The sequence below is a fragment of the Triturus cristatus genome, chromosome 4_1 (assembly GCF_964204655.1).
Source record: "Triturus cristatus chromosome 4_1, aTriCri1.1, whole genome shotgun sequence".
NCBI classification, from domain to species: domain Eukaryota; kingdom Metazoa; phylum Chordata; class Amphibia; order Caudata; family Salamandridae; genus Triturus; species Triturus cristatus.
Window position 1 is genome coordinate 217,601,227 of NC_140585.1, and position 14,286 is coordinate 217,615,512.

The window sequence follows — 14,286 nt, forward strand, 5'->3', positions numbered from 1 at the left end:
AGAGAAATTAATATCTTTTCCTAAAGTCTCTTTTAAAAATCTCTTAATATCAGATTTTAAGATATTTAGTGTGGAACATGATGCCAGCATTTGCTCTAAGTCCACATGAGGCAGCGAGCATCGCGGGCATAGAGTCCCCTTACCAGTTCCCCATTTAGCAATCCTTTTTGGAGTAAAATAAAGTGAAAAACAGGTTTTATAATACTGCGCCTGCAGTCGTGCTGGTATTAAAAGCTTCTGTGCTAGTTCTGTGGAATATAGAAATAGATCAGGTGAAACATCTATTTCTTCTTTCCATTTGTTAGCCCGATGTCCCATGTCATCCATCATCAAGGAATTGAGCGAATTATATACCATCCCGATTGATAGACTGTTCTGTCTTAATTTATCTATAATGGAGTTGCTTAAAAATCCTATTGGTCCCCCACCCTTCCTACTTAAAAAATCACGTATTTGTAGATACTTAAAAAAATCTCTCCAATCTAATCCATATTGTATTTTGAGATTTTCAAAGGTGATTATATTCGTGAGAGAATAAAAATATCCAAGCTTGGTTAAGCCTTTATCTATCCATCTCTTAGTTGTAAGATCTGTAAATATTCCCAGCAAATTAGAATTATTATTTATCGGAGTCTAATAATTCAAACGACCCAGTCCCAACATCTTCAGAATTGCCTTCATAGTTTTATATCCTGCAACCAGCGTTTTATAACGTACCTTTTCATAGTGGGAGTCATTTAGGAATTTCCAGGCCCAACCCCAAGCCTGATTGCCCATTATTAATTCTATAGGTGTGGGGACATAGCTGGGCAGCTCATCTAGTGGTTTATCAGAGAAAAGGGTATGATTTTATAAAAGAGTAGTTGCCCAATAATAAAGTTTAATGTTTGGAAGAGCCAAGCCGCCCTTATTCCTTGGTAGAGAGAGGAACCTATATGCCCTTTTAGGTTTGCCATAAGACCAAATAAACCGGGAGAACATATCTTCAATCTTTTTTATACATTTGGGATTAAATTCCAGTGGGATAGCTCTTATCAGATATAGGATTTTAGGGAAAAAGATCATTTTAATTATATTGCATCTTCCAATTATAGAAAGATGCAAGTTGTGGAGTCGTCTCAATTCTGGTTCTATTTTATTGATCATTGGATCGATATATGCTTCAACTAGCATTTCGATATTGGCAGAAATATCTACCCCCAAATAAGTAGCATTCCTTACCTGTCTCATGTCATCGCCCATGTTGACATTTTTACAAATGATCTGGGTTTAAGTTTTGTTTAAGGAGTATCCGGCCACAAGGCCGAATTTTAACGCTTCCTGCTCTATCTGCCATTGATTCTTTCGGGTTGGATGTTACGAGTGCTATGTCATCGGCATACGCCAATACTTTTGTTTCTCAGCCTTGACTGACAATTGGCTTGATCCTCTGATTATATTCTAAAATGCGTAAGAAGGGGTCGATATAGATGGCAAAAAGTAGCGGTGAGCTGGGACATCCCTGACGTGTGCCACGGGTTATTTTAAAAGAATTAGTAAGTGAACCATTTATAAATAATTTGGCGGTTGGATGAAAATACAGCATCTTAAATGCTTGTATAAACTGTTGGCCAATCCCAACCCTCGACAGAGACTCCCAGAGAAATGTCCAGGAGACTCTGTCGAAGGCTTTCTCGGCATCAAGTAAGATAAGTGCCATGGGATTTCCGGAAATTTGTACTGTATCAAAAAGTGAAAGGGTTCTTCTTATATGATCTGTGGTACCACGTCCCGGGATGAATCCATGTTGCCTTGGGGATATTATTTTATGGATCACCCCTGCTAATCTAGTCGCTAATATTTTAGAATAGATTTTACTATCCGTATTTATTAATGTAATTGGCCGATAAGAAGCAGGCTCTAGTACTGGTTTATGTTTTTTCAAAAAGACAATTATTTTTGCTTGCGACCATGATTCTGGTGGTCTTCCCCCCTTAAAGACATGTTTAAATAACGGAAGCATAGCTTCTCTTATTTCTGTCGAGAATTTCTTATAAAACTCGGCCGGGATACTATCTAGGCCTGTAGCCTTACTATTAGAGAGACTATTGATACACAGCAGGACATCGACCCACTGAGGAGGCACCTCAAGTTGAGCCTGATCATCTGAAGATAGTTGTTCTGTTGAGATTTGATTAAGATAAGACGTAATACGATCTGGCTGGGATTTGGTAGATTCTTGATATAAATGTTGATAATATCTAAACAATTCATTACGTATCCCTTCTGGATCTGTAATTATAGTCTGAGAGATGTCATTCACGGCTGTAATAGTATTTTTTGTTGCTTTTTGTCTAGCTCTAACTGCAAGATGGTGTCCAACTTGTTCACTACATTCGTACGCTTCTTTTCTCCAAATCTCTAGTTTATCTGCTGCATTTTTAGCAATGACCTCCATAACTAATGATTTAGCTGTAAGTATTTTCGCCAATGCTACTGTAGGATCTTCCCCCTCTCTATATACCTTAATCAGATTTTCTTCTGCGGCTGCCAGTTGTACTTGTAAAAGATCCAATGATAAACGTTTGTCCCTATTAAAAGCTACCGAAAGACTAATTGTCTCTCCCCTTATAGCGGCCTTGAGTGCATCCCAAACCACTTCTATCTTGGTACTGGCCAAATTCTCTGTAATAAATTGGGGGATCCATTGTCTCATATGTTTGCAGTATGCGTCATTTGAGAGCAGAGAGCGATCGAATGACCAACTAATCATATCTTGGTTAACCCTTGTTTCCCCTCTTATTTCTAAAACCAAAGGATTGTGATCCGACATGATTCGTGTATGTTTTTCAATTGAACACTTATGGAGAATAGTGTAGGATGCAAGAATGTAATCTAATCTGACAGGTTTTCTATGCGGAAAAGAGTAAAAGGTGTAGCCTGGGTCAGTAGAATAATATGATTGCCAAACATCAATTAATGCTTGCTCCTGGCTTAGGGTCTTAAAGGCTTTAAACACCTTAGGTTCCCTCCCTATATAATTCCAGTTAGTGTCTGAGGAGATACTTTGACTTGGTGGTATATTTATACTGAAATCGCCGCATATAATAATAGGCAGCGACCACTCGGCCAATTCATTATTTAAAAAATCAAAAACTGCAGAATCATCAACAATACTGCCATAGACGGTACATATCGTGATTATAGCTCCATTTTCCCTTCGGCATTCAGTTATAACCCACATCCCATTATGATCTACTGATGTACGTGAGAATTGAAGTGTACTTTTGGCGGATAATTTTGCGACCCCCCGTGTCCTAACACTCTGTGAGGTGGCGCCTATTAATTTAAATCCTAGTGTGCCTAAAAGGTGAGTCTGCGTCCTATCAATATGTGTCTGCTCTAGACATAAGATATCAGCTTTCAATAATTTAAGGGCTACTGCGGTATTACGACGTTTCCTTGGGTCATTCAAACCACAAATATTTAATGTGGCTATGCGTAGTTTGCTCATTTCTTATGCTTAAAGTTAAGCCCATTCAAGAAGACCCTAGTCAAATCATAATAATGTCTCCTATTGTCGCTCCAGTATAAAGAATAGGAGAATTTAAATATTTAAAAAACATTTAAGAAAAAGCTCATTAATAGAACAGATTTTCTTAGGGTCAACCCATTACCCTCTCCCTTCCCCTGCCCTTCCTCTTCCCCCCTCCCAAAGACCCCACCCCCCCACCACCAACCACTGAGGCCTACCTGGTTCAACTTGAACCAGGGTGTGAACATCTAAGACGGCAGTGTCTCAAACCATCCCTCCGGTCCGGTCCCATGTCCTAAACTGCACATTTTTTTTTTTATCAGTTTCAAAACCTATCATGTTGCTCCCAATTCAGACCTTTAAGTGACCCTAAACCTTGAGTATTAAGTTAATATCAATTCAGCTTGTGGGTCTATCTCTATTTGTTTTTGTAATCTCCTGTAGATAAGCTTGAGCTTGAATTTCTGACATAAAAGTACGAGTAGCCCCATTGAAGATAATTTTTAACCGTGCCGGATTCTGTAAGTATACTGTAGCTCCTGCTTGCTGAAATGGCGTGAATAGCTGTCTCAATCTCCATCGACGTTCAACGGTGGCATGGGCAAAATCTGGCCTGGTAAAGAAAGGGATGCCATTATATTCTTTTTTATTATAAACATATGTTTACCTCTGAACCCATAAATCACAGTACTATTTGATCATCAGTCCTTTTTATTGACTGAGAAAACCAATATCATTTTGCTTTTTTCACAATTTTCTATATACAGGGTAAACTCTACAACAATAGGCTCCTTTGTTTTTTACAATATTCACACATATATCCTGTACATAATATTTACATTTTTTACACAAACATATACAAAAAACAAATAATATGACGTTATGTAACTAGGTTCTCCACCATTAGTTTTTTCAAATCTATATGAAAAAGTCCAATATTTTTCACCTTTGGGACCTTAAACTAATTGTTCCTCAAAATAGTTGGATTTTGCTGGTCCTATGCAGAGTCAGAAACAATGTTTTCAATGTTCAGGCATGGGGTAACCTTATATTTATTAGGTTCCTGTTATTTAGGGGAGGGAAAAAAAGGAAGTTATTTCCGCTATCCCTGTTTTTTCAGGATCTCTGCTAGACTGGTTTTTATATATAGCCTACGCGTTTCGACCTTTGTATATGGACCTACAAAGTCGTGGAAAGGTCTTCTTCAGGGCTTGCTTTACTGTAGTGTGGACATCTATTCTTGCTGGTCTCCTATACTCTTGTTTTGCCTATGTGGCTCAAACCGATAGTGTTCTCTTGACCAGGCTGTGTTCCAATTCGGTGGGAGATACCTGTTCGTTTCTTTGCTGGTATCTCTTATGTTGTTTTTAGTGGATTCCAAAGCCGTTTGAAGTTTTGATTTTTCAAAGGGAGAAGGCTTGAAGTTCCGTTTCTTGCTCTTCGTAATCCTCGCGTTCTCGCTACTGTGGAGCTGTCAGCGCTTTTATATTCTTTTTTGCTTGTTGGCCTAGCAACATCAAAAAGAGCTTGGCGCAAAAGGAAGTTTCCAAAATATACTAAGATTGCACGGGGATATTGATTTTGAGAAGTGGGTCGTTTAGAAAGTGTCAAGGGGAATCTATGTGCACGTTGTACTTCTTTGTCCCAGTCCCAGTATTGCATCTCCGAAAAAGCGCCTTTAAAAAGGGATACGATATACGCCCTGGGATCATTACCTTCCGTTCCCTCAGGAATTCCGAGGATACGTAAGTTATTACGTCGCATTCTATTTTCCTGCTCCTCGATTTTCCCCATTAGGTCTTTAACTATAGCATCATGCGCATCTCCTTGTTCTTTCAGTGTCGAGACATCTTTCTCTAGATTCTCCGTTCGAATTTCCAGAGATGACATCCTATCAGCAATTTCAGTGCATGTTCGGACCACTTTTCTAATAGCGCCTTGGAGTTTTTGTGTAGCTTGTCGGCCTTTCCGATTATCTTGTTTAACTTCTTCCTGAAACCCCTTGATTGATTGCAAGACTTCAGCAAGGGTAGGTTCTACTATATTTCTAGCATTCCCACTCAAAGTTGTAATTGAAGAAGAAATGTGCTCTGATCGTAACCTGCAATCTGATGGTGTCGCAAATTTAGAGGATGAGTAATCCCATCTGAGCTCGGGATTACTATCTTGATCTGAGGACCCCCGGTTTTACGATCACTATGTCTTTTTTTCCTCTCTTGCTTCTTTTTTTGGGCAACCTTTTGCCACAGGGTCTCAGAATCAGTACTATCACCCCATTCATTCTTTCCTTCCTTATTGCCTCTTTCACTAGATGATGATGACGATATGCCAGTATCATACATTTCTGAGTCATCTGTGATTGGGCAAGGTCTATCCAGAACGTTGGGTAGCTCAGACCTATCAGTATTTTTTTGAATATTATTTGTTACACTTGTTACACTTGTTACATTATTTGTCTTCAGTTCTGGGCCTACGGCTCCTAAGACGGTAGATGAGGGTACGGTCGAAGACTTTTCTCTCTGCTGACTGATTTCGGTATTCCTTGCTGGCATACAAATCATATCTGAATTTGTCGGTGAAGTGTGGTGTATTGTTTGTGCGATAAGGGCCACTGGTGATGTCGTTGAGGCGTTTAATATTACTCCTCCGTCTGTTGAGAGTGGTACCAAGACTTCTGACTGGTCTGCAACTGCCTCTTCTTCTCGAGACTTGTTGCCCAGAATACCCATTTCCACTGGGCTGAACAAATTAGAAATTAAAGGCTGTGAGCTATAGTTTGTGCCTTTCTGTTTGGCTTTGGTTTTGCTTTGTCATCTGCAATTGTTAGCCCATTCTGCTCATTTTGTCCTTTATTCCTTAATCCTCGTGTCTCTGGGCGTCTTTGTAAGCTTTCAGGCTGCATGGGTTTATTTGTATGTGCCAATGCTTGATTACCTTTGGTTTTCCCTCCTTTCGTACCTCGGTCTGACATCTTTGCTTGGTTTCTCCTTTTGAAACTGCTAGCTTCCGAGTAACAAAGTATCCTCTGTAGCGTCCAATCACTGTGATTCCCTTGTTGTGCTGCACACAACGCCGGTGTCAGAAGTCTCCAGACCTCCGATAGCTTAACGTGGCATGCCGTAGAGAACGGCCGCAAGACAGCACAGTGCAAGGATAATGGAGCCGCCTGACTCGCCTGACACGTTGAGCTCTCCATTTGAAAGGCAATCGGAAGCCCGTCCCTCCAACACAGCACCGCCAGCAACGCAAGCCGATCCCGGCGCTGCCTCGGAGCCAAGACGACAACCATATAAGCAGAAGCAGCCAGAAGTCACAAAGCAGGTCAGATATTTTCCGGTTCTTTCTTTCCACTCTTTTCTAAAAGTTAGAACAGCATGGTGCAGTGAGATTATCAGAAGACGTTGCGCATGGACCGGACGGGTGGAGCTGTGCCGGTCTACCGCCGCTCAGACGCCATCTTGCCTCACTGGCTCATTGGCTCTTTGATGCTTTTTCTGATAGGGGATCTCTTTTTGCAGAAATTGTGAACAAAGTGTAGGCTTCTGTATAGGGGCCATCCAGGTAGTACACATGCAGTGTATTACATGTAATATTTCTGCACCATCGACTGAGCAGAGGAGTAAGAGGTTAAAGTTTAACCATCGTGCACAAAGGAGTTTTTTTGTAAAGCTACAAGGCATCCATGCCTTCTCTATGCACCTGATTAGGAGAAGATCAAGAAGTCAGCAGAGGAGCAATGGCTCATGAAACCAAGATGTAAATGTAAAATCACAATTGAGGCAAGAGATTGAGAGAAATCAGGGTCACAAACACAACAAGCTGAAAAGAGGCACATATCACCAGCAATTGTCCAAGGAATACCAGCTCAGTACCTGGAGTGTACTAGGAGGGAATAGTGCAGATGTACAAGCCACTAGCTTGTTAATGAGCGTTGGCTTTGCCTATCTGGATCTAATCATTTATATAGGCTTTTGGAGCCATGCCTTTACACTGCGATCGAGGCCAATCTTTGCAGACCTACCTGCTCCAATTGTATCTCCAAGAGAAATCTGAGCAGCGCCCAAAAGCTATTGTTGTTTATTAAAGGGTGATGGAGGCGGAGCCCAGATTTCAACTATACAGTGTATGTATTACTATATGACTAAAAGCTGCTTTAAGTTTCGGACAAACTGCATTTAATAAACAAATGCCACACAATGTTTTGGTGTAAGTGAAAACATGAATGAGGCCTGCTAATGAATCCTGTAAAACCATGCTCAATTATTTAATTCATGGTTTAAGTGTGTTTAATTTAGATTTGACCTCACTATAGAATGTGCATTTCATTTATAAAATGTGTTTTGAACTTTCAAAATAGCATTTTACAGTGTAGAAAGGCTGAGTTTGCTTTGACAGGCTCAGCTCACTGCGGCCTTCAAGATAAGAAATGAATGCTCTTCCTCCCTGTTTCTGTCTCTTCATGAAAAGACCTTTCTTATAATTTATGCCTCCTGTTTCCGTCTCTTCATGAAAAGACCTTTGCTTGTTGCATACTTTATCTCCATGCAGTTTGTTTAGACAATGCTTTATTCACTTCATAACGTGGAGTGAAAAAAAACTGAAAAGCACACATTTTTCTTATAATACGTATTCTCTGTTTCCGCATAATTAATACTTTTTGTTGCAGAGAGTGTAATTGTTTTTAGGATGTTTGGAGATGAGATCATTTAGCACAAGACTCAAATGTGTTACAAGAACTCGCCTGATTGATGATGTGTCCAGTCAGCCAATGGGGTGTCGATGTGTTCTGAAGCTCCAATTGGACAAGCTACGAAGACCAAGTCACGTGTATTCTTGTCAGTAATATTGGTTGCTAGCTGAGAGGTGTTGGCTTTTTTGCTCATTTTTTTAGCAGGACGTGAAGCAGAACACACAGTTTTTTTAAAAGTTCTGAGAAAAGAGAGAAAGAAGGGGCTCATTCAAAAGCAGCTTCTGTGTTAGACACAGAGAGGCAGAGGGGAACAGCGCAACGTCACGGAGAACCAGCTGAGAGGAACAAGACAGGTTTAGATGCTAAATCTCTAACTTTTATGCTTTGACTAACTGCCTTTGCAAAGACCTATTTGTCCTATGCATTTAATTTCTCTTTATGGGAGATTTTTGCTAATTATTAATTATTGATTAGCCGTGCACAACTCACTCTAGAATTATATTTTGTTAGAACTCTTTAAGAGTTATGACTGACATAGAAATATGTTTTTCTTCCTTTATGGGTGCCTTGTATGCCATCTATAATATGTTCTGAATTAATTCAATTTTTTCCTATTTTTCAATTCTGTAACCTGATTGATATTTGACTAATGAATGAAGAGTCAGAGAACTTTGACTTTGATTAGAAAATAAAACCCTTTAAAACTACTCACAACTCTCATTTTTGCCTTAAAAATTATTTGCATTAGAGTTTTCATATTTATGGAAAGTATCCTGATGGTGATCGCACAGTGGCAAAGGACCATCCCCTTTAAACGGTAAAAAAGAGGTATTGATGTTTTGCATTGAGAAATTACCATGAAATTACTGCTACATCAAGGGCTACAGTCATTTAGTTTAAATCATTGGTTAGGTGCCTTCAATTTTTCTTGTGGTGAACATGAAAAAGTCTATTTATTGGATAGCATACATTTCCAGCGCATTACGTAGTGCAGCCTAGGCCATATGCAAGGCTACGACAGATCAGGTGGGCAGGTTGGCTGCATTGCAGGTTGGGAAAGGACACTGTCCTCTTATATATTATTTTGTTGCTGCATTGAGCGTGTGGAGAACACTAAGACTTTACTTACTGCAGTTACCGTTTTAGGCATTGCGGTAGACCCAGTGTGCTCCAGCTGTTTATGTTTCCTGTTTTTTGTAGTTTTTGATTACAATGAGTATTCACGAAGCATATAGATGTGCCACTGGAGATTGATTCCCCTTTCCCCAAAACATTACATTGATTCAATTGACATTGTGATTTGCTTGTATTGTGTTTTTGCCTGGATATTTTGGGGTATGTATCTCATCATATGTAGGAGTAGGAAGCAGATGCCTGTGCTTTTGCACACCTGACAGTGTATCACATAAGTTTGAAAAGCAGGCTGGTTTCAGTGTCTGGAGGGTCCAGTGCTTTTGCAATGATGGTGTCCTATCAGTGATCCTCAAAATGAGTGCTTAGATGTTCAGTTGTGGGGTTTTGTGTTCAACATGAAGCAACATGACATCCATGTCAGAGGTACTGCGACGTACATTGAGGTGCTTGTTGGTGATATTGATGACGCAAAGTCATCATCATTTATTTTCACTTAATAATATATTAACCTGCAACATGTTTAATTATTACTTATATGTGTGCATACAGTATTTTACACTCAGATTTAGTGAAAAAAGTGATTTATGCATTTTCAGTTTAGCCATAGTTGGGATTTGTACATCGTAACATTCAAATGAGTGGGCCCAGGTGCCCAAATCCATTTTAAGGTAAAACTTTGTATTTACACTTTGTGTACAGAACTTTCTTTCTGCTTCAGGCACTAGGGAGATTGACACTAAATACAGTTGAGACATTGTTTTTTGATTGGTTCTACGGGGTGGGAACCTTTGTTCTGCATCTCTTAGACTTAATTTTATGTTTTAACTATATGAAACTGATTGTAGTTAGCCAGCACTTGCCCCTGTCAACCTTTGTTGGCAGACATCCCCTTTCTTTTTCATGAGACCCAATGATCCTTATATTTCTGCTCACAGACTTACTTTCTAGAGCAAGAGCATTTCTACTTTAGTTGATTGTAACCCTCATCTGGTTTTATTGTCAGTGCTATATTTGTCTGACATCAGTTGCTTTAAAACTTTCCAACTTACCCCGAATCTTAGCTTAGCATTAGAGAATTTCTCATTGTGGTAACTGATTTTTTGCTCATTTTACATATACCATCTTTAATAACGCGTACTTGCATGTGCCAAATTGAATTGCTTGGACTACATTCATACATGCTTTATTCAGGTGACTTCTGATTTATTACGATTTTTAAAGCACATGGCTAGCTCATCAACGTTTCTCAGCGCTGAGTAAGCAGCTATTTCAGAAGAAGTAAGATTAGAGTAGCCAGGTTATTAAATGCTTTCTAAACTTCACAAATGAAGCACATGAACACAGCTTTCGAGAAAGAGCGTTCCACACGGTAGGGCCCAGGAAGGAAAAGGACCTTCCTCCTTGCCTTGTCAGTTTCACTTGAGGAATCAATGTCAGATTCAAACTGCCTGAATGCAGAGAACCATTTTGGGGATGTACGGTTGAACCGTTGGTCCTGAATTGGTAAGTCCGCAACAGAGCACAGTTTTGTGCATATAGCATAAAGCTTTGGAGAGTATGCGTTTATTATTAGTAGGGTGCCAGTGAAATGAGTGGAGACCAAAGCAGATTTGGAAATATGTCAAAAAAAGCTGAGCTGGATTTTTCACAATTTTAAGCCTGTGCACTGCAGCTTTGGTCGCTATTAAGTAAAGAATATTGCTATAATCCAATCTGGTGATGATCAAGGCTTGCAGAATTTTCTTTTGAGTAGAAGGAGTGAGAAGCCATCATATCTTCCACATACATTTTAGTAAGCCAAAACAAATAGCTGCCACCTGCTGGTCTATAGTGAGCTTAGAATCCAGTCAGAGGCCCCGGTCTTTGTCCACCGTACCAGGGTTCGGAAAGGAGTCCAATTCATTCGGCCACCTGTGAGGGTCCCAGAGTTGAGGCTGATTGTCAATCTCTAAAACCTCAGTCTTATTTCCTTTCAGTTTTAGACAGTTGTTTCTTATCCATCCTGCCAACTCCACAAGGCTGAGGCTGAGAATAGGTGAACTCGTACAATCCTTGGCACAGAGACTCAATGATCTGTGTGTCATCAGCATAGGAGAACAGAGTCAAGTCATGCACCTCTACAATATCAGCCGAAGGGAAGACATAAACATTTAACAGTGTAGGGCTAAAAGATGTCCCTGTGGCACCTATAAGGCAGAGGAAAAACAGAAGACTCATGAGCCCTAGAAAACAGCTGAAACATCTGGTCCTGCATGATTTGGAAAATTACTCTTCTCTGGCATTCCTGTGGCACAAATGATGCTTCACTGTCATTGGTACATTGCTGAGTTTATGACTTGAGCCTCAGTTGCAGATAAAGGACCATCTCAAGACATAGCAGGGATTCAAGTTTGCGCCATGTTTGCGTGGTGCAACCACCATCCTTATCTCTCACATTATCAGAATTCACAACTAAGATGTCTTGTGATTTGTATTCTGTTACAATGCTGGGGGAGATTTATGGTCAGAGTGGGGGTTAGAACACCTTACTTTGAACTGTCACCTAAATTAATGTGACTTTTCTTTCTATGTGGTCCTGAATGATTGTTATAAGAGATTAGCGCTGATTGTTGTTCTGAGTTAATGTTGTTATTCTGAGTTTTTTTTTGAAGCAGAATGGATTTTGTTTAGTTCTTTCTCTTTGATTTCCTCTAGTGTGTTGGTTCTTGGTGGTTACTTTCTTGGTCAATTGTGGTAAAGCATTCTTTGCTGTTCTTGTTTATTCGTTGTTTTGGTAGAAAAGGAGGTGTGCGTGTTGAGTGTTTTCTTTCCAATGCATAAGTGAGCTTGTTCTTCAGAGGTGAAGTGTGAATGGCAGAATGTGGTGATGTAATGGAATGTTGATATGCTTGTGCGCGGGTGATTCTGGTGGTTACCTCAATGGAGACAGAAACTATTTGTACTAAAGCTGTAAGCAAGGCTTAATCTGAATAAAACATTTACTGTTTCCTAGGGTGTGGTGCATGCCGTATCTACACAAAGATCCTCCATTCAGACTCAACAAACATATACAACCTTTGTTCCCCAATTTACATTCTTACAATTTGAGTGAATATACGTTAGCACATTTTCTTGACATGGATGAACATACACATATGTTCACACTAACAAAGAACAAACAACATCCATTAAATATTGTGAATGCCAATTTTGTCAACATAGTTCCATATTGGCATCTTTGCTAAGTGAATAAATTCACTTATCCTAATCTTCGTTCATGATGGGTGAAACAAAATGGAAGTAACATTATTGAACTAACATAGCCTGCAACCAATCTGACAAAATGCTTAATTTTCTTTTAGTTCAAATACAAGAGGTCAACAAAATCATAAAATGAACAGTGTGCAACAGTACACATATTAATTTGTAACCTGAAAATCAGTAATAAGTAGTTACGAAATTAGAGGAAATATTCCTCTGAAAATGAATTTTCTCTCAATGATTTTCCTCAGACCTTCTTTCACATCCTTGTTTCGCAGGCTGTAGATCAGAGGATTTAACATCGGTATCACAATAGTGTAGAATAGAGTTACAGCCTTGTCCTGGTCAAGAGAATAGGCAGAAGAGGGGCGGAGGTAAGTAAAAATGATTGTTCCAAAACATAAGGTCACTCCAGTGAAGTGAGAGGCACATGTGGAAAAGACCCGAAGTCTTGCTGCCGAAGAGCGCATTTGCACGACAGCTGAGATGATGGCGGCATAGGAAACGAAAACAGCCAGGAGTGAAGAAATAGCCAAGGATCCTCCAAATATGAATAATACTACCTCATTGATGAAAGTGTTGGTGCATGAAAGCTTTAACAAAGGAGGGATGTCACAGCAAAAATGACGAATTTCCCAGTGACAAAATTGCAGTCGGAACATACAACCTGTCTCTATCATGGAGTGTATTATCCCACCAGAGTATACCATAGTGAGTAGCAGAACACATAAACTCTTAGTCATGATGGCCATGTAGTGCAATGGCTGACAAACAGCAACATAGCGGTCGTAAGCCATGATTGCCAGAAGCAGAAGCTCAATGGTTCCAGCAGCAGAGAAAATGAACAATTGCATTGCACAACTGACGCGAAAAATCCTCTTACTTTCAGAAATCAGGTCAACAAGCATTCTAGGGGCAATATCAGAGGAATAGCAAAGATCCACAAAGGACAGATGGCTCAGGAAGAAGTACATAGGGGTCTGAAGATGAGGGGTCAGCCAGATTAATACAATGATGCCAATGTTGCCAATCACTGTGAGGGTATAGACCACTGTGAACACTGCAAAGAGAATCAGCTTCAACCTGGGATCCTCTGTCAATCCCACTAGAGTGAATTCACTGTGAACAGTTGTATTTACATCTTCCATGTCCATTAAGAGCTTTCTCAGTGCAAGTAGAATGGGACAACAGAGACCATAGGTTTTGTTGGAAGGCTTAGTGTGGCATAAGTATGGAAGACATTAGTCCTAGTTAGTTGAACTTTCGTCAATGTCATTGTAAAACCATTTAATTATGACAGGAGTTAAAATTGATGGCAGCAGCCTGTGTTCACTGTAACAAGATACTTACATCTGTAACAAAATAGAGCATTTGTTTAATGAGCTGATTTCTTCTGACAACGTTTGGTTAATTGACACTACAGCTATACATAAACCAAAGTGTTTTTCAGAAAACTGAGAGGGCCTATCTATAAATTTAATTTTATAGTGCATTTAGTAATGCTAACAATACTACTATTAAGATAGTAGAAAATGCTATTCACAAACCTACATGAGGAGGTTCCGTGTTCACTTCTCCTTTTTCTGTGTGGAGACTCTGGAGTCTCTGCACAAGTAAGTATCAGTTTTAGTAGTAAATGTGGAGGAACAGAGAGGAGTGGCTGGAAAATGGAGAATGCTTACTACTAAAAGGGTTAGGTTAATGGAGG

General features: G+C 39.7%; 1 protein-coding gene across 1 annotated transcript; it reads right to left on the minus strand.

Annotated features, from left to right (window-relative positions):
• Positions 1–12,769: 12,769 nt before the first annotated feature.
• Positions 12,770–13,732, minus strand: LOC146854108 (olfactory receptor 5AR1-like). Its single transcript, XM_085651016.1, has one exon. It carries the CDS (start codon positions 13,730–13,732, stop codon positions 12,770–12,772), a length of 963 nt encoding a protein of 320 aa, XP_085507142.1.
• Between the last annotated feature and the right edge of the window lie 554 nt (positions 13,733–14,286).